Source organism: Abramis brama (genome assembly GCF_963993115.1).
Source record: "Abramis brama genome assembly, chromosome: 1".
Classification (NCBI taxonomy): Eukaryota; Metazoa; Chordata; class Actinopteri; order Cypriniformes; family Leuciscidae; genus Abramis; species Abramis brama.
The window spans coordinates 29241501-29263493 of record NC_139963.1 but is presented as its reverse complement, the minus strand read 5'-3'; the positions used below and the strand labels follow the sequence as shown (position 1 = coordinate 29263493).

At 39.4% G+C, this 21993-nt stretch overlaps 1 protein-coding gene across 1 annotated transcript; it reads left to right on the top strand.

Annotated features, from left to right (window-relative positions):
* The first annotated feature begins 1232 nt into the window (after window positions 1-1232).
* paqr4a (progestin and adipoQ receptor family member IVa) lies at window positions 1233-21911 on the top strand. The gene is made up of 3 exons (XM_084110933.1): window positions 1233-2967; window positions 15918-16136; window positions 16978-21911. Exons 1-3 carry the CDS (start codon window positions 2802-2804, stop codon window positions 17409-17411), a joined length of 819 nt encoding a protein of 272 aa, XP_083967059.1. The 5' UTR covers window positions 1233-2801; the 3' UTR covers window positions 17412-21911.
* The last annotated feature ends 82 nt before the right edge of the window (window positions 21912-21993 follow it).

The following is a 21993-nucleotide window of genomic DNA, read 5'->3' as shown; positions in this document are numbered from 1 at the left end:
GGACTTGATTTTGTCCATCGGGAATCGGATCATTTGTTGCGTCCCAATTCAGAGGCTGCATCCTTCTAATGCCGCATTCGAAGGCCAACTGCATCACCACTGCTCGACAAAGGCTGTCCCAATTCGAAGACTTCTTTAAATTCGGCCTCTAAATCCGTCTTTTGTTTCCTGTGAAATGAAGGATACATCAGAAGGATCCTTTGCAGCTTTGCCTATCCTAAAATTTATTGTGCACTGGTAACAACACAATTCTTTTGAGAGAGATTGCCAAATTACACTTTTAAACGTAAGTACTGGGTTTCAACTTACTCAAATATCTAATGATACAAATGTAAAAATAATTGTTTTTTTTTAAACGGTTAAAATGTTGACATATCTTAAGATGCCATTATAGTTTATAGGCCTACTCTTTATTATACACAGAAATGGACCTGAACATATTTAGACATTTTGTGAACCCTATTTTGTTTTCAGACAGTTTAATGGAAAAAAAGTCCATTACAAACATTACTGTCACTCATCAGCGGCAGCTGTCACAGTTGCTAGACTAGGCGACAAGAACAGTCCTCCGTAGGATAGACCGTCCCATTGAACAACACTCAGTCCGACCTTTATGGCCTTTGAAGGATGCAGCCTCCGAATTGGGACACAGCAATTGGATTGTTGTTGGGGTTTACTATTGCTGTGATCACCTGAAAGTGACAGGTTTTGATTAAAGGTTACAAGGGCACGTTTATTTCAAAATAATAATAATGATGAAATAAATCATTTATAATAAATACCGCAATATTCCATAAAAAAAAAGAATTGTCAATTTTGATGGTGACTTTAAAGTAACTTTCCGCTATATCAGTCAAATCCTCGGTTACGTTACACTCCAAATTGGCCAATTGCGAATCGGACAAGAGAGCTTGGTCAAATGACTCCGCTCGGACGGATTCAGTTCGATTCTTGAGCGAATCGTTGTCCAACCAAATCATTGAAAAGGTCCGACTCGTTCAGAATCGGACATCGCTACTCTTGAGCTGTCATTATAAAATAGCCTATTATTATTTTAAAATACAATGAGCGAAAATAGTGATTTTTTATGTCATCTTACTATTTCGTTCTAAGAAAATAAATTTTAATGGAAAAAAATATCTAAAAGACACAAACTGAATCCATCCTGTCCTCGCGCCACCCCCGTCTCTTCCTTCCAGTTGGTCCAGACTGGATTAGAGCGCTGCAGCATCAGCGGATGATGAGGAGTGAAGGCCGGGCCGCTGCGCCCCTCCACCAGCCGCATGTTCCCGCACACCGGTATCACACAGCCCATAAGAAATGAGCCGGTGGACTCTAGAGGATAGTAACCTTTTTTGGGGGCATAGCCACTTAACAGAAACGGATTTCCTCACCAAAGCCCACGTTTAAAACTCTGCTGGCTGAAATCACTGCAAGCTAGCAGCAACATCCCTTGGCAGCACAGGGGAGACGTGTTCCTGTGAGCGGAGCACCGCGTACATTCCTCCGGTTGCTGGATGACAAATGCCAAGCCTATGGATACAGAGATTTTTAGTCGGAATGGGGGGAATTGCAGGAATGCTTGTGCCGCTGTTTGGGAAAACCGGTTGTGAAGTTTAACCGCTGCTAAAGCGGTGACTGTGAAGCTCGTGTGTTTTTGCAGTCAGCACAATCAAGGTGACGGCAGCTAGCCCGTTAGCTCTTGAGCTATCCGGGTAGTGTATGACAGGGAACAGAAAACGCACTGAGCGCGTCTGATATCAAAATATCCTTATTGTTAAATTGAAAGAGCAAAACACATGATACATATGTGTGTGCACTTTTTATTTGCACGGTGCACCTCCTTATTGGATACTAGTGCTGGAGGAGATGCTTGATATCTGGGCGGGTAGAATAACTTGACATATCTATGAGAATTTGATAATAGTACATATCAAACTTGTGTACATTTTTTTTCTTTTTTCTAAGCCGAACATTTTCCTAATGTTAACCCCTTAAATCCCGTGGTATGTCATATCGATTCTGGCACTGTACTGTATATTTTTATAGTGACTGCGTTACTTATGGTTGGTGCCAAGCAATATTGTCGTATCGTCACTATATTAAACGCATTCCGGTATTTGTTTACCGAAGATACACCTGTCTCGGGCTTCTTTCAGGTCGAAATGTCCTGTAAATGAGTCTTTTGTATCAGTTTTTTTGCAAACACACGGGTTTCTCAGAGCGCTGGTAGCTTGGATGCCAACGCTCAGGACGGACAGATGATGATGATTCACTCCACGGGAATATGAGGAAGTTATCCTGAACCGAGAACACGGCTTCGCGTTCACGAGAACCCTGCGGTTCCCGATGGTGAAATTATCCAGCGGCTGTTTGATGAGCAGCAAACGAAAGCCACCTCTCCTCGGATCGCCTCTTAAGTCGAGCTGACAGAAGCTGATGGGGTTTTGTTTGAAAGACTTGAGCAGGGTGTGACCGCACTTCGTTTAAATGTTACATGCTGCACTGTATAAATCAGCAAAGCTCACTATGAACGCAGCCTGGAATTTCTACGTCAACCCGTGTGGATGACGCCGCCGCCACCGCTCGAAAATAAATCGTCGCTAAGGCAAAAGTCGATTTTTTAAATTCTTTCGGCTGAAGACCGGTCTGTTAGCCATGTAGCTGGCTGCACATGACCGGACTGGACTTCTCTGACTGATGTCTAGGGTGTCAAATCTTTTTTTAGTGTGCTGTACGTGTAAGTGTAGATGTATAGCGTAGTTATTTTAGAGTCGTCGTTGTGACTGTTTCTGGTTGCTATGGCATTTTTAAACGGTCCCAGACTGCTGGACTGGGCAAACTCTCCTCCGCATTTACAGTTCAACAAATATGTCCTGACTGGTTATAGACCCATTTCCTCCGTCCAGGAGTGTATCAAGAGTCTCTTCTATCTGCACAATGAGCTGGGAAACATCTACACACATGGTGAGTGAGATATTGCCTCCAAAGAGGAAGCTGACAGTACCCTCTCTCTTTATGTGCTTGTTAACTTACATGTCATCTGCCTCACTTTTTGTGTCATTGTATTACTTAAAAAAAAAAAAAAAAAAAACTTAATGCTTAAAACTTATGCATAACTTCAATCATGTTAGTAAGAGCTTTAACCATCCTGGCTGCTTTGGGCTTACCAGTATTTGCATTTGTATTACCCATTCATAGCTATAGTCTAAACCCTATTTAAATAATCAGTGTTGCTATACCATCAGAAACAGGAAATGGTCTATATTTCCTATCCAAGGAATGAGCGCTTGTAAACTGCATCTTACTGGCTCTTTCATAAAACTACGTGTTAATGGAATAGTTCACCTGAAAATGGTCATTATTTATTTATGCTCATATATTGGTCTTAACTTGTATGAATTTCTTCTGTTTAAACACAAAGGAGCAAATTTTTAGCATGTCCTGATTGTTCTCTTTTTCATGCAGTGACATCTTCAGTTCTCATTCATTGTCAAGCCTGAAAAATGTAGCAAAATCAGTGTAAAAAAGTAGTCCACATGACTTGTGTGCTAAATATTTTAAAGTCTTAAGGCCAACTCTAACTTCTTACGGCCAAACCTAACCAACACGGACAATCATCATATTGTAGTACATAAGTTCACAGACATTCCACAACCTGAAAACAACATGATCCAACATGTCCAATAACGAAAACAAGTGTAGACCAAGGATGTGTCCAAAATCGCACCTATACCCTCATTCACTATTCCCTACATTAGTACACTAGTCTACATATAGTTCACTTGGGGAAGTGAATGAAAACGAGTGAGCAAATTCGGACACTGAGTGTGCCTGAAGGGCTGCCGCTTTTGCATAGTTTATTTAATTATTTGAAACTTACCAAACTGGAAGCTCCAGTAGTAAGATGAAAAGATTTATCTTGAACTCTATCAAGGAAACTATGTATAAACTTTAATTAAACAATTTAATAATCAATAAAAAAGGAATTTATATCTGTATGATGTTACACTGTAGCCACAGTGGACCAGCGGTTTGGAAAATGGATGGATGGATGATTCAGCGCCATCTTCTGGCGAGACTCGGGAATTAATTTGGTGTGCTACTCTCACAGTGCGTTATGGGTATTTTTTAGCCATTGAGCGTTCATTGGTTGTACACTCGTTATTGCGGTGCATTGTGGGATTGAATGAGTGCACTTGATAATGGCCACTATGGTTTTGGACACCAAACACAAATGGCTGTCCCCTCCCCTTAAATAGAGCCCCATTTAAGTGTAAAGGGGGCGATCTCGGACATAGCCCAAGTGTGCTGCACATGTCCTGAAAAGTGATGCCAAAACATTTGGCTTGGGATATGAGCTAAACTAAAAAATATAATTACTCTTGAAGTAATTATTTTCCAAAGATGATTTCTGTCATTTTAGGTAGTTCTTATTACGCAGACGTGTGTTCAATGCTCGTTTTGCCAGTAAGTTTGGTTTTAGTTAGCCTAGTTATTTGATGCTATAAAAACGGGCTGTAATGTCATGATCGACAGCTGTGCTTGCAATTGAGTCTACAGGAGCGGGTGTATGGGCGGGATCTTAATACTGCCGCTCCACATAAAGCCCGGGACACTCCAAGCCGGCGTCAAAGAACTTAGCGCAGATGAAAGCTGACTGTGTTGTCGCCTCTCGCCGGCTGTCTCAGCCAAGAAGCTGCTTTTGAACACATCAAAAGGACTAAAGGCGACTGTCAACTTTCACGTGCGTTCTGCGCCTGCGTGTTAGTAAATATCTGTCTATATCAGCAGGCATCAATAGTCTGACTATTTTCGTCATTCAAAAAGGGAAACCAAAACTAAGATACCCTAACCCTAACCCCTAACTGCAGATATACAAACCGTACAAAGCAATGCTTTCTTACCATTATGAATATCAATCACGCTGATCATTTTCTTCATTCCAGTCGGCTCATGTTATTATAAAAATATTTGCATTTGAATGCTCAGGTAAGATGACGTCTTGACTTCTTTGCTCGCTTTCATCACTTTCGCTTTTATTCTCGTGCATTGACTCGTTTGCTAAGCCGAACAGCCAATCAGAGTTCTCTCTCTCATTGACGGCGAAAACCCAGGCGGCGTATGACTAGAGCCAATGGTGCGGAACACACCGAAAAAACTAAACCTACTGATGCTCAAAAACAGCTGACAGTGCCTGACGGCCGACCATAGGCTTCGTGTGTCCCAGCCTTTAGGATCACTGCTGCGCAGACTCGGGCTCCAAATGACGTAATTGGCAACGACCGTTTCAGGGATATTTTGGCCTAATTTTTCTACAGTGGAAGGAAATGGAGGTTTGTTCACTGCAGGGTCCCCTTAACTGTGGGGCTGCACCGGCTTTGTGATTTTGTGTCCTTTTTTAACCTTGACATCTTCAAACACCATTGAATGGAAAAGAGACACCAGTACATTCTTCAAAATATCTACTTTTCTTTTCCACAAAAGAAAGAAAGTCATAAGGCCAATTCACACTGCACAAACGCCAACAAACAAAATTTGTTGGGTTTCGTTGGAACAGTGTGTTGCCCCTGTCGGCATCTGTTGGTGTTGGTCAAGGTTTGTTTTTACCCGACTGAACATGTTCAATCAGCGCTTGCCACTGTCTTTTGGGGCAGTGTGAACATGACAGTTACTTTTCATAAAGTTATAAATCCAACGGCCAACTGATTTGTTGGGGTCTGTCTGTGCGGTGTGAATTGGCCTATACAGGGTTGGAACGTCATGAGGGTGAATTAATGACACAATTTTCATTTTGGGTGAAATATCCCTTTAAATTATTGTACAGCTACACCAAAAAATGCAAAGACCGGCATCTCTCCATCCCACTCTGTGATTTTGTACATAACTTATATATGCTGCAGTTTGTTATAGGGATATCCCTAGTCGATCTCAAAGATCCTTTATTTTACGAAAGCTGTCATGCTGGTATCGTGCAGTAGGTTGTGGATAATTCTCCTTCAAGTGGGTTTGCCAACTGCCATTAAAAGTAAAAAAAGAAGCTTAAATATTTGTGTGTGCCAATGAGGTCTATTCTGCTAGCATGTCACAAACGCATGTTCGAGCTTCTGCATTTAGCATATTTGATGCACACTTTTGTTACGAATCCCTCGAAAGTAATTTATTTACTGTTTATTTTTATCTGCCCTAAGACTGTCTGAGACATTGCTATGGGTTGCGTCTTGCTTCGAACTTGACTGACAGAATGGCATTCTGGTACTGTGAGCTTCATGCTTTCTAACCTTATCTCCACTTTTTTTTCTTTTTGTTGCAATTAAGGCTCCGATATACTTCAAGCAAAATCAAAGAATGAACTGTCATTTCGGACAAAATCAGAGCAAAATGAAATTAGTTTAGAGTTTATTTTGGGAGTTCAAAACAGCTTGTCAAAGCGAACTTTACAGAAGTTTGCTCCGGCTAGCCAACATCTTCATACTACCATTCAATAACGTAATAGATAGGTGTGCTCTGAGGCTCCGCCTTCATTCGCATGGAAATCTTCTCCGGTTCATTTCTTCTGTTCAGTTCATCGAGGTCAGTCGTCCGCACGTGAAAACATGAACGCAATGAAGTTATAAACTTCTGATGAAATGAGACACTGACACTGTTTTTCATGTTTAATTAAATGTAAAGCTGCTTACTTTTAAGCAATCTGTTGTGTGCTTTATAAATAAACGTGACGTGACTTTACAAGAGTGCTGAATTGGCTCGTGCAAACATATCCATGTTGCTATGATCAGATGATTTTCCTATGCTTTCTTAAAAAATGCTTGCTGTTTTCAAATTTTTGTTTTGTGTTCATTTTGTTATTGAGAGGAAAGCGCACAGAACATATTTAGATTTCGAACTTCTTTTTACCCATAAGTGAAGAACGAAAAAGAACCATGAATATATATCTGGGCCTTTATTTTTTTCAGAATCAGAAAGAGCTTTATTGCCAAGTATGCTTACACATAAATTTGTCAATTTGTCTTGGTGACAGAAGCTTCCAGTGCACAGATGACAGAATGACAGCAACAAGCAAGACAGATAATAAAAATAAAATAAGTGAATAAAAATAAAAATATTAAAAATACACCATAAACAAAATAGATAATGGACAATATATGCACAGTATGTACAGGTAAATAGAGTGGAAGGGAATGTGAATACGAGGTATTGTATGCTAAATAAATACAAGTATTAATAGTGTTGTGCATTGCACATGTTTATTGCAAAGTGGGGGCATTTAACTGTTCATGAGGTGGCCTGAGGAAAGAAACTTTTATTGTGTCTGGCTGTTCTTGTGCTCAGTGCTCTATAGCGCCGACCAGACGGCAACAGTTCAAAAGCAAGTGGCCTGGATTATTCTGCTTATTGTAAAATACAAGAAGTTTATATCTGTAGTCCCATGTGACTGTGACCACACAGTCTGTTTACAATGTCTACCATTGTATAAGATTTTTACTTACACCAATGTCTTTATAAAGAGTGTGTGTGTGTATAGTATGGGGCTTTTCTCTTAAATGGATACATCTTCTTAAGCCCTATTCGCACGGGATTAGTATTACCCCTGGACCTCTGTAATTAGGAAATTACCCCCTGACGTCTGTGTTTTTGGTGGCTCATTCACACGGGCAAATAAATGTTCGTAATTCCCTCGAGTTTACGGACTTTACAGCGTGAGCCCACCCATTCACACTTCACTAGCTGAACGTGCTGAAACGAAGATCGCGCTGCAGTATTGCAATTCAAAAAAAGAACTTATTTAAAACCAATTTATTAGAGAAATATAAGAATATCATAGTATTGTATAAATATAGATAGATTTCCGATGACGTCACGTTTCTCCCGCAACTCCTTACGGCGCCATCTTGTGTGTCAAGTGGGTCAAGCGTTTGTGTTACGGAGCATGATAATATCCTGAATCGGCATTATTCTGAACATAAAAATCATACGATTATTCTCCGTTTGGCTGGAGTTAATGTTCAGTGCTGCTCTTGTGAGGTTTTGTGCTCTGGAGATGTGACACTTTATCTAATCATTTCCAAGATGGGCTAGCTAAATGCGCTAGCTTTCATCGGCTGTCAAATCGCTGTACCCAGGCGGCTACTATCGACACAGCCCATGAGAGGTGTTGGCTGGGCAGAAGCACACTCTGACGATTGTCCACCTTCATCACTTTCTCTGTGGCCACATCAGCTGGTCGAGCCAGAGGCAGAGGCTACACCTGGAGCACATCGCTCCGTGCCTCTGCTCTCCATCTCTCTCCTAAGTTACACTAAATTAGTTCGGAGCGTTGTGTTGTTGTTGTTTTTTTACCCAGATGGTGTTGTCTTGACACTGAGTCTAAATGTACCATATAATAAGGGCTGTGCAGATATCAGCCGCCTGGCTACAGCGATGTGAACCGTCAATGCAGGGCTCCAGACTAACATTTCCACGAGGGAGAGAGAGCAAGACAGCGCTTAGTTTGGAGACGGTGAAGTCTTGTTTACATGTTCGCCTGGCTCCGAAGAGAGAGAGAGAGTGCGCGCGCGCGACCGGCTCTCTCTCTATCTGCTCGTTCTTTCAGTTAAACATGCACCCAGTTCATCTACATTACTCACCGATCAAATAAGACTTTGGCGGGACAAAAATTCACTTTGGCGGGCGCTAAAACAAGTTCAATGCAGGAGAATTCATGCGTGAATTTAACTGAGTAGTGTATGACCATGCACTCGCACAAATGCGACCACATCAAATTTTAACTCGCACATTCTAACAAAATAATTGTATGCTTCCAGAGACTTTCTTCTTCTTAATTCGTCAAAAGTGTACGCACTAACGGTGTGGATGAGATACTTGGCAATGTCCATTTCCTGAATATCGGGGTACACCGCAGAATTAGCCTACATAACCAGTCCTCTTTCGACATTGTGTAAGGATCCTTTCCATCGATATAACTCAATTTCACATCATATCTTGCCTTGCAAACATCGTCTAATGTGTCCCTGTAAATAACCTTCACCTTGTCGCCAGGTTTGGAGGAATTTGTCATCGTTATCTCAACACAAAAGAGTCAAAAATACTTTATATTAACTGGCTTTCTATTAATGCAGCACAGTGAATGAGCCGTGTCTCCCAGTGGCTTACTGACAGCTTTGACACACAACATGGCGGCGCGCCGCAGAGGATAATGGGTAATTCGAGAAACGGAAACCCATCTATATAATATATCTTCTTTTTCTTTTATTCTTTGTCCATATTTACAACAAGCCTGCCTGAAGAAGGTATATTATGAACACCGAAACGTCGCGATAGGCTTGTTTTTCTATTCATTTTACTTGGTTTATTTCATTTTATATCATTTTTACTCTTTCACACTTTGATTTCTTGAGATAGCCTACTTACAGGATGGACGTCTTTAGAGGCCGTGTGAGACAAAGAAATGCTCCACGATACAGACTACTAAGTTACACTACCACAAAAAGCGTCCAAACTTTCCAAAAGAGCTTCCATGTTGCGCCAAAATACTTAATTTGACGTTTCCATGACAACGGTCCGAGTTGAGCTTCCTGATCACGTCTTTACTGTAGTTTGTTTTCTCTTTTGCAGCACTTCATAGTTTTTATTGGAGAAAAACTATAATCGGATTGGAGTAGATCATATCGAGAGATTTTATTGTTAATATAGTTTTAATACAGACGTAAAATGGACTGTTAAACGGCCCATAATGGTTATTAGGCTACGTTCTTTAGAAAACGATAGGCTCACAGAAAAACAGCCCAAATCACAGACATGGGGATTCGCACGGGACTGGTATTATCAGAGGACCCATGTGTTGGCCAAAATACGGTAGGTAATTTTCGGGGGAATTTTTACAGACATTTTTACAGACATGGCAGATTCCAGAGCTATGAACTAGAGCCCTCTGATAGTAACCAAGACGACAGACGTGGACCACTGTAGTTCGCAATGTCTATCTGCACGCTGTTGTTGTTTCGTTCAAACATTATGGACCATGGCAAGCAGACTTTGGATAAAAAAGGAGAACTAAAACGAGAATCAATATCAGCGCGGTGTTTTCGAGATGCCGAGAGCTCCCATATATAAACGAGAGCTCCACGTCCGAGACTTCGACCGCTCCTACATGTACTTTATTAAACAGGTGAGCACATTTACATAAAACTAATCAATGTTATATAGTTCAACAATGATAAAATGTCAGAATATGATCTGTATGTTATTCTCATGTTGATCTAGCTTACTGCTAGTCTCATACAGACAAACTAACACATACATTTCAACACATTTAAATGCAGTTTAGTGTGATAGTGTAATGTTAGACCAAGTGAAACAGCGCTGCGTTACCTCACAAGTTTAATTTGTCTAATAAACTGACCTGTGAGTAGTAATTCTGCACTCACGTGTAGTTCGGTAGAATGAAATGTCCATATTCCTTTTATATCCGCGGGACTCGAGTCGCTTGTGGAGCTGATAGCTGTCTCTTAGCAATCCTGAACTGCTTCATATCACAGTCATGATAAAAACATTGACGTATTCAGTCACCCATAAACGTTATTAGATCGGTCGGCTTGACGTTGACGATAAGATCCATAATTCTTAGCAAATGTTGCGTCATCAAACTACGCCTTTGTTATTGTAAATAGGTTAGCGACCCCTAGTGGAGAAAAAATTCCATACTGTACGTTTAATCTGACAACCATGCGCACACACTCTCTCTGAGCTGCGCTGATAATCTGACAATACCGACAAACATGTTGGAGTTTAACGATGTCCATTGTGAAATTCTGATCGAATGAAAATGTCATGCAACCAGTCTGTGTTCCTTAACTAGGCTGCTACTATCTGCTAGCAACCTGTGACGAACAAGGTGTTTACAAGAATGATAAATAAAGTAATCGGGTTGATGTGCGCGTTTATATGTCACAAGTTTCAAATCGGATCTGATGTTTTGACATGCGCACACTGCACGAATATACAGAGTTTCCCGCTGTTCGCGCATAAATATTCTCCTCTATTGGTTCTTTATTTGTTTTAAACAGCAGATGTAATATTAATTCGTCTCTGGTCATAATTTAGAGCATATTAACCGTTTTGCCGTGCTGCTTATTGATCACGCAGTAAAATGCCCCTCCCCGCGGCCAAAACCAGACTGTCTGTGGATGAGAATCCAAAACAAGGACTGGTGGGACGTTGTCCTGCTTCACTTCACAGAGTGAAATGAGAATTTTAGAATGACGGGAAATTTATTAATATGACACTTTATTCAACAGGAAGAACAGCTCGTTCCGCGCGTCATACATCATTACGCTATTTAACGTCATCGCACATGCGCAGTCCTTTCAGTTTCGGTTTTCTCTCGATCGGATTACAAAAGGGATAAACCACCCCTTTCAATCCGATCGAAATTTCATTTGGATTGAGCTCAATCGGATCGATTAAGGTGTTTACATGAACGTTTTTTAGTCCGATTGAGCCGTCAATCCGATTATAAGTGTCCATGTAAACGCAGCTAAATTGTTATAAATCCAAACAGGATTCTTGACCATATTGTTTGCGACCATGGTTGGTGAATAAATGCGGTCTGTGCAACCTTTGTGCTACAATAAAAAGTACAAATTTAACATAATTTGGTATAATTGGAATTAATATTAGGAATTTCACTTTTTAGCATGATTTTTCATAATGTAAAGCACTTGAAAACTACAGAGCCACTGTCTGTTTGCAGTATTTAGACATCTCAAAAATGAGGAAAAAAAGAAAAAAGTATAATTCTTTGCGGTCTGTCTGTACGAATATGCATTTGTGGAGTGATCTGAATCTGTGTTTTGTCATATATATATATATACATATATATATGTATTGTATATAATTTCAAATGAGGAAATTGTGATTAATAATCTTTATGGAATTAGCCTACTCCATAGTTAATAGATGCCGCCGCCCGCCGCCCATGAGAAACTCTGCACGCACGGCCCTGTATACATTGGATTTATTTTAATACATTTAATGTAGGCCTACTTGAAGTGTGCACCAAGCACTAGGAAAATACAAGTATCGGATCAGGACTCAATATCAGTAGATACTCAATATTCAGTGACTTGGATCGGATCAGATCGGGGGCACAAAAAAGTAATTTGTGTTGAATTGTTGTATTGCAGTGAGCAGTGTCTAGATAAGCATTCTAGTGCATTGGTTGCCGAGAGGAAATATATAAATTTGTATAATCAGGCATAAATGTCATCTCCAAAGGAATTTCTGCTTGTAAACTTGTAGGCTCAATTTCAGTCCTGTGTGGAACCATCAAGGTGGGTCATGAGTTGCCTGCAGGTGTACTGTCATATACACCCTTCCCTTCCAAGAAACTCCTATGTCCCATTGTTTTTTTTTTTTTTTTACTGTTTTCTAGGGGTTTCTTAATTTTAGACTAGTTGACCAGCACACATTATATGCAATGCAGTGTTCTGGCCATCCAGTGTTCTGGCCTACTGTAGTCAAATAAGCAGAAATTAGAGGTTTAAATTGAGCTTAACTTAGTTTACACAGCTTAACTTGACCCAAGAGATGAATTTGCTATATGGAGTTGCACCTGGTTGTCCTTTTTTAAGCTGAAATATAGGAGCATTTGTTCTGTGTCTCTCTACTGTTCTTCTCTCTTGTTAGAGTTTGTAAAGAAGCACTGACAATAATGAAGATGGAGGAATAAAGATTCCTTGTAGATAGTCTTTTTTTTAACACAGGCCGATTTCCATTCTTGCATTTGAATGCAATCGATGTGCAAGATCCTTTATAGTTTGCTTTGTATTTAAGTTTTAATTAGCATGATTCGTATGCACAATTTAATCCCATGTTTGCATGCCATGTCTTCACAGCAACATTTGTTGTTCTTCATAGGTTCCTACCTGTAACATCTGCTGTTTAAAACTGCTGTTTAAAGAAAGATTTAGCTCTCAGCCTGACACTTGACTATGACTATTAATCTTTTCTGATCTGTTCCTGGTCTTACCACATTTGCTGAAGTTTTTTAGGTCTGTGGGCTTCTCTAACCCATATACTCTTTGTTTGACCACTGATGGAGGGCTATGATCTGAGAGCAGGCTTCTGCATAAATTGATTGACACTTGCACATACACCACAAAACTGAAGGCAGAGTTCACTCAAAAATGAAACAAAAACATATTATTTCATCCTCATGTTGTTTTTTTATTTTGTGGCCTCCATGTTTTTTTTCAATTGTCCACACAATAAATTGTTCATTGGAAGAAAGAAAAAAAATGAACATTTGAACATACTTCTGTGTGATAAGAAATGCCTAAAATGACAGAAACCATCTTTGGAATTGTAATTGGATTTTTTTTTGTTTGGCTCGCATCCCATTCGATTACATGGAGAAACATGAAACATGGAGAAAGACTTTCGTTCAAAAGGATATTTTAAAGGGGTGGTTGATTGATTTCACTTTTCTAACTTTAGTTAATGTGTAATGTTGCTGTTTGAGCATAAACAACATCTGCAAAGTTGCAACGCTCAAAGTTCAAAGCAAAGGGAGATATTTTCTTTTAAAGAAATTGCTTTTTAAGGACTACAACAAACGGCTGGTAGGAACTACACAAGCTTCCTCCTGGGTTAGGGACATCACAAACCAGAATATGCTAATCAATGAGGGCAATTCCACGCAAAACAGTCACATCCATAACGCCAACACAATGCCATTGTATTTAGTTGGCGTTATGGATGTGACATTTTTGCGCGGAATTGCCCATGACTAGAAGATAACTACACATAAGCTACATAAATTCATCAACTAACTATTCAAAAATATTGTCTACATGTTGTCACTTCTTGAGTCTTTCCATCTTTGTCTGACTCCAGTTTGAACATAAAAGGCTAAAAGTTTTTGAAATGTTCAGTGCATGTCTGTGTGAGGTAAAAGGACACAAGCTGTTGAAGCTCCGCCCCCTGTGCTGGGAGCAGCAGCTCATTTTCATTTAAAGGGACAGACACAAAAACGGTGCGTTTTTGCTCACCCTCAAAAAGTGACAATTTTAACATGCTATATAAAAATATCTGTGGGGTATTTTGAGCGAAAACTTAACATACACACTCTGGGGACATCAGAGACCTATTTTACATCTTGTGAAAAGGGCATTATACCACCCCTTTAATGAAATCTGAGAGATGTCTGTCCCTCCATTGACAGTCCACGCAACTACCACTTTGATGCTTCAAAAAGTAATTTTTTTGGTGAACTATTAACCCTTAACCCTTTAAGCATTAAAAGTGTCCCTTTTGACACTTTCAATAGGCTAAAGTGTGCATCAACTATCCAACTACTATAATATCATGCTTTAACATACTAACAATCATGCTTTGTTAAATGATAATTATGAAATGAAAAGTTGTAATTTTGAAAAGTCAATTATGAATTATGATAGTTATGATTTACCAAAGCATTATATAGGCTATACAGTTGTAATCGAAATTATTCAACTCCCATTACAAATCAGGTTTATTAGCAAAATGTATAGACTTTCAGCTGATTGCAGTGAACAAATCAAACAAAAGTAGGCCTTATTGAAATAGCTCAACACAACAAATGTTTCAAGTGGTTTCCCCAAATTCAACTGAAAATGCAACTTTTAATGACTTCTGCAGTCTCAAAATTATTCAACCCCATTCATGGCAAGCATCTTTAGTACTTAGCAGAACACCCTTTTGCTGTTATGACCTGCTGCAAAGCTACCTTAGCTCATCTTAGCTTTTTCTGTCCAGGTAGTGTAACCACTGTTCCTTTAACTTTGAACTTAAGACTTTTCAACAATGTCTCCAGGAACATTTAGTGCCTTTGCTATCGTTTTGTATCCTGTTCCTTGTTTGTGAAGGGCGATGATATCTTCTCTTAACTTTTTGGACCATTCTTTTGACATATTTCTAACATGCAGTCAAACGTGACACTCAACAAACCTAGTTCAGATATTTCATTCTAGCTCAAACACACCTGGTGCAACTAATGAAGCCGATTTGTGTTGTTGTGAGGGATTTAATTCAGGGGGTTGAATAATTTTGAGACTGCAGAAGTCATTAAAAGTTGCATTTTCAGTTGAATTTGGGGTAACCACTTGAAACAATTGTTTTGTTGAGCTATTTCAATTACTTTTGTTTGACTTATTCATTGCACAAAGCTGAAAGTCTGTAAATTTTGCCAATAAACCTGATTTGAAATGGGGGTTGAAAAATTTCGATTACAACTATGTATATGTATATATATATATATATGTACATATACATTATGTACAAAGCATAAGTGCCGCTCAAATGCATGTACTTTTCTAGGGTAAAGTGCATGTTCTCTAACAATAGTGTCTTTGTCAAAGTGAGAGTTAAGCCAACAGAGATAACTCACTCAAAATAGAAGTGCTAGAAGGCATTGGTGCTTTTACCTGACCAGGGCAAGTAATTTGACATTGGGGTGAATGACAGTGGCTAAGAGAGATTCACAAATAACCAGAAGATTGTTCAAGATTGTCTTTTTCTTGTACTTTGAGTCCCTGTTATAAAGCCACTAACTGTTGTTCACTGCTAAAGATCTTTGTTTTAGCATGTAGTTTGCATTTTGGCAGCTGCTGCTAAAATTAGCACAGCAAAGCCACTGAGACCCTCATTGCACTGGGCCGTACCCTGGGCCTCCATAAATCCATGTGTTGTTTAGGCGGCAGCGATTCAACTCAAGGGACGTGATGAAACACTGTAGGGCCTGTCTGAGCATAATGTCCAAAAACAACTTTCTCGCTCTCTTCATGGGCCGTGTGTGTTTTAACAGCACTTTACGCGTCTTCAGTACACAATGACCCTCCTGAGCCTTGTCGTCTCATTGTTTCTTTTTCTTCACTCAGGAATCCCTCTGCTCTGCTTCTTGGTGCTGCTCCCGCTCAACATCCCCTGGTCGCAGATCACCGTGACGTGGCTCGGCGTGGTGCACTTCCTGGCCTGCTTGTCGCCGCAGCTAGGCTCAGTGGTCTACCACCTCTTCATGAACCATGAGGGCGGCGAGCCCGTCTATAAAACCCTGCTCACGCTAGATATGTGCGGAATCTGCATGATCAACACGCTAGGTCAGCATCTCAAACTGCGGTTAGATCAATCCGAGCTCTCCATCACATTATCTCTCAGTACATCTTTTCAATTCTGTTCTCTATTTTCCTCTGCTGATTTTTTTCCTGACACCTCAAATTTGATATTTTTGTACAGGTTGTTCAAACCTGATGAGGTCACCTGATGAACTGATGTGTCATCAGGTCATTTTTAGCTGTGATTAGCCAAAAACAGGCTGTGTTGCGATAGAGACCTGTGTCACAGCAGCCCAATGAATAAGTAAAATGTGTGTTTCCCCCTTATCTGTGCGTACTCGTTATATCATTGAAAACAGTGTTGCTCAACATGCTGTAACAAAGGAAATAAAGAAAAAAATAGAAAACAAAAGGAATCCATTGAAGTGCCTTACAACAAGACAGTTTTCTCTGTTGTCATGTGTCAAGCAGCACTGAAAAGGCACTTTCACAGCACTTCCATTGTCTCTTGCTCTGTTTTTTTGATAAAGATCTTGTCAAATTTAAAGTGCCTTTTCTTAGTTTTTATAATTATCGACCATTTAGTTGGGAAACAAAGGAACATTTTATATATATATATATATATATATGAATGATATTTTATTATTTGTATATATAATTTGGGGTGATTGTATATATTAGGGATCATAACCGTCCAATGCCATCCTGAAAAATTGCTATTATATTTATTTCAGTAAATATGCCATTTTTTTTACAGTGTACAGTGGGAAGCAGGTGTGTTAAATACACTTAAAATTCACCTATGCTTGAATGATGAACTATACAGTTGAATATTAGGTAACAAGCTTAGCTTGTCATCTTATTAACACTATGTTTTGGTTCACAGGAGCTCTACCCATCGTGTACAGCACTCTTCTCTGCTACCCCTTCACCCGCACGGTGGCTCTGCTGATGTACATCCTGCTATCCAGTTACGCCATCTACTGTGCCATCACAGCACGAAGCAGAGTGCGGCGTCTGCGTTCCTTCGCCTGGCAGCTGCTTTACCGCTTCTCGTTTTTCCTTCTGCGCTCGGTAGGTGTGGGCGGAGGGAGTCCCACCTCACTGCGCCACTTTCTCACCATGGATGCACTAGCAGTGTTGGGCGGCGTCATCAATATCACGCGAATCCCTGAGCGTTTCCGCCCGGGCCTCTTTGACTACTGGTGCAACAGCCATCAAATCATGCATGTGCTGGTGGTAGTCTCCATACTGTACCTACACTGGGGGGTGCTGGATGACTTATTGTGGATCAACACCTATCACTGTCCCACAGACTGACAGTGGCCCCTGCTAGTCTGGAATCGTGGGTAATAGGGCGCGAGGACCTCTTTTAGTAATGAGTCGTCTGGGAATGCGACGTTATTGGGCAAAGAACGGTATGGGTTGGGGGGAGACTGTTGTGCTTTGTATATACATGTGTGCACGAAAGTCCATAAGAAGTGTTTTACATGTTTTTTAGGAGACACCAGTGCCAGCTTCGACACACATGCTTGTTTGTGCTGTCAGTAGCCAGAATGTACATATCTGTGTTTGCATAAACATTGTCTGTGCATGGCACTGTTTAGACCTACTAGCTCAAACAAAGGCAAATTTTCTTTTGGTTCGAGACCTACACATATAGGCTTATACACACACACAGGATCTGACATCTTTTGATGTCATATATTCACCAGCGTTTAAAGCATTTATTAAATAGCCTCTAAGTTTAGTTTAGCTGAACAATAAAAGATAATATTGAGCCCTCAAATGATTGGCTCTCGAAAAGCGAGATTTAACGTATCACAATCTAAAACTCGTTGCTCAAAATAGCATGGCTTTTGTGAAAACTAATTACGGTTTGTCTCTATTCTCAATTTTGCTGGTGACACAAACAAAGATCGCTGGTGTGGAAATGTATCCACCTCCAACTTTCAACTTGCTACTCTATTGCAGACTATGCAGCATATCAGATGTTATATCAATGCTAACACTACACACACACAAAATGTACTGTAAGTCCAGTCTCACAGCAACATTTACTGGAAATACTTGAGTTTATTTTAGCTGTTTTATCATGCTCGTGTCTTTTTTCATGCCGTCTCCCTGTTCAGGTCCATATTTTTCACATGAAGGGTGAAGGGGTCATTCCTTGGGTTGTATCCTTTATTTATTTATTTATTTATTTATTTATTTATATTTTTTTGCTAGGTGATTAAATTTGCTGAGTGCTCTTTTTAATTTTTGGATTGCCCTCTGTGACTTTGATCATGTTTGTTAGCATCTAAGGGGCATTTATTTAATGGCGTTTTTTTTTTGCAGGAGCACGACTAATAACACCCTGGGAAACATTTCACGTTACCTGCAAAAGATATTTTCTCTGTTGTGCAACTGAGCAGTCGTTTCAACCTTGTACACTCGTGGTTTTAATATCCTAGTCTGTAGTTTGGAAGATTGGATTTTGTACTGCTCTAAATTAGATTTCATTTTTTTCTGACCTTTAACCTCAATTATCCATGTAACCTTGGATTCAAGACAAAGCAAATTATTTTCTTAATGGCCTGCTGTTTGCACAAAGGCTTTAATTCTCTGCTGGCTATCCTCGACCAATGCACACCTGATGTTCCTGCTTAATCGGATGTGCAAGAGGAATATTACACTCCAGAATGCAGCAATATTACACATGCCGATACACTATGAATTCCCCAATGAAGACTAGGGGAATATTTGGTACTGCTCACTTGTCACTGCCAAATTAATGCTATATATAAGGTTTATCTAAGTCTTAAGTAACGGGATGAATTTGATAGGACATAATAGCCCCTCTGATTTAAGATACATTCCCAAAAAGACTTCAAGTTTAACAGAGCTGAAAAAAGTCCCATCTATATCTACTTAAAATGTGATTTTAAGTAAAAAAAAAGAAAAAAAAAGAAGCAGATTGCACTATGGAGATGTTGACATCCACCAAATGGGTTGTATTATGTGATTGCATTTTTTGCACATTAGAATTTGTTACCTTAGCATGCTTATGCACTACTGAGCGGAACAAACCAAGAATGACCCTTCTAAGGGCTAGTTCACACAAAACGCGTTTTCGTTGTTAAAAACAGTGGAACGGGGGAAAAACCACAAGCTCTCGAGACTCGTCTTTTAAAAGTTGAACTTGTTTTAATTTGAGTGCCGCGTTTTTAGAGCTTGACGTGAACGCAAAGGTCAAACACATCATGGAATATGCAGCTGCCAATAATGGAAAAGTAGCGCAGTGGAATGTACAAACGCGTTCTGTGTGAATGACCCCTATCCCTTCCAACCTCACTAATTTTAAAGAACGGACAAACAAATGACACAACTGTGATAACTTCGTTGACACAATCACATTGTAGCTTTCAGAATGAACATCAGTGAGGCCTGCCATAAATTTCAGTTCAATTACCTCCAATATCCGTATCACTGGCATTATATTTATCATATTTATGATGATGTTTTACTGTTTGGAAGTTTTTGATGATACTTTATTTGAATGCAACTACTACTGTTTTTTTATTTATTGTATTATTATTATTTTACCAGTTGGGGATCACATATCTTTACATAACCACAGTACTCTGATAGTCCTATTGCAGAGGTCAGACCTATTAGTGTAGAATTGGTGCATGTTTGGTAGAATGTTGCTCAGATGTATCTGACAAACACTTAAACACACTCTATGCCAAATTATCTGTTTTGGGGCTTCAGGGTGTCACACGTGATGGTCCTGATCTTAGCAGATACAAGCCACAAATACAGGCCAATTTATCCCAACCCCTTTAATGCTATTATTAAATGAGAAACATTAGACTCTAAAATCAAGTGGTGCATGGAAATACTAGTAAGCCAATCCCCTTTAACACAACATGCGATTTCCAAATGCTTGTGCAATGCAGTCACTGACATACGTGCTTAATGTGCAGTAACAGAGCAAATGCATCAAATATATCTGTGTATAGAAAGGGAATGAAATCAAGAGAGCAGCCCAGAGGCAATACAACCATATCAAGTAGTTAACTGCACTGTTGATTTTTATTTTCTTTTTTACCAAAAGGGCTTTGGATCAAAGTGAAAACCAATTAAGAACTTAAAAGTCCATATGGGTAACGTAAATACCTGTATGTAGACTATATGCATAAAATGCAAGTGGCATACATACTGACATTTTTATATATTCATATTAATATTTAAAGCAACAATGTTGGAAGAAAATGTATTGAATGTTAATGTATTTCATCTCAATGACAGGCCTGGCGGCAGAGAATGCGGTTACATTATTTAGTAGGGTTAACGTCATAATAATATGTATGTACTACTATGATGTCATAATGTCATTAACACGGTCTTTGGTTTTTAAACAGTTTAGAAGGGATTTTATTATAGTTTGGTTGGCAAAATCTCTTTTTTTACATTGTGAAAAGTAGGGAGAGGCTGCAATACAGATATTTTGGTTTGAAAAATGGGGGTCCTGATATGTAATTACCTCTGAAACCCACTGGATAACTATGCATAATCGAAATTTGTACATATATACACAAACATGTTTGTACATGTGAATTCCAAAAACCAGATGTTTTGCCAGTTTTACCAGTCCTGAAAAGAGACAGATTTGTTTTGCTCAGACCATGCCATCCTGGGGTTTCCTCTTCTCAGGGTGCCCTGTCAGTGCTCACTTGTACTGAGTGACCTCAACAACTGATTTCGGGCCAGTTTTCTTTTCATCCTGTCATGTCTTTGCTTGTTCTGGTTAAGATTTGAAACTGAAAAAAAAAGAAAAAGAAAAAAAGATGACAGTTCTGTGTTTTTAAGGGCAAAGATCGTGATGGCTTGTCAGTCATCAAGCATTTGGACCATGCATCCTTCTTGATGCATATTGCCTTTGTGGGGCCGAATGTGTCCATAAATGCTGATCAAGAATGTGTTTATTTATATTGTTAAGTGATGTGAGAATGTGCAGAGCATGTTACATTGAAGCCCTAAAGCAAATGGATTGCATCATAACTCATGTTTTAGAGGAGGAACAAGGATGATATTCTCATGGATGATGTTCTCCTGTCTGTATATTCTAAATGTCCTGTGGTAAAAAATAATGACATGATGTATGAAACTATAATAACATTTTTTTTTCTTAGTATGCAGGTGCTGGATAGCCTGTTAATGATCATTTAAAAACTACTCAGTTACATCTCGCATTATTATGATATTATTCTGTGATGGATTACCACTATCAATGATAATCATAATTTAAGTACAAAGGCTGAGAATACTAATGCACATAGGATGACAGGAGGTCTCTGAAAGATCTGTCGTTTTTTTTAAAGGTTTTTTTTTTACTCGTGCTTGTATGTTTCTATTTATTTTGGTTGTTATTTGGCACCATCTGGTGGCCATAGCGCTCTATTGTCTTTATATGTCGGTTACAGCATAAATGATGTTCAGTCGAACCGTGTTGACATTCTGGATGAAGTCAGTCACGAAGGTCACTCGCTGAGCCACGTTGGCCATTTATCTTTCTTTTTTGTTGGTTTATTATGCCTCCTAAACTAATTTATTGCAAAATTTGCTATAGCTTTGGTTTTACATAAACATTTCTTTCTTGTTGTAAATGGGTTTATCTACAAGCGTGTGTCTCTGTTGGTTTATTATATATGGGCCTATATTTCTATATGTCTATGTGTGTCCATGATTACATTTGTTCACACAGACAGATCTTCCAAACCCCATGGTCTCCTGCAGCGATTGTGCAATAAACTGAGGTTTATATTTTTTAAATTGTCTCTTTTGACTTTCTTAATGGTTTGGAGAAGGACTGTTGATGTATGTCTGCTTTTTGACCTCCACTTCAGGTTATTCA

Bases quoted from the DNA above. Each gene is read 5' to 3' on its own strand.
- paqr4a (XM_084110933.1), top strand. From the start codon at position 2,802: ATGGCATTTTTAAACGGTCCCAGACTGCTGGACTGGGCAAACTCTCCT. The intron at 2,968-15,917 runs GTGAGTGAGATA...TTCTTCACTCAG, and splicing joins GGGAAACATCTACACACATG to GAATCCCTCTGCTCTGCTTC. The intron at 16,137-16,977 runs GTCAGCATCTCA...TTTGGTTCACAG, and splicing joins CTGCATGATCAACACGCTAG to GAGCTCTACCCATCGTGTAC.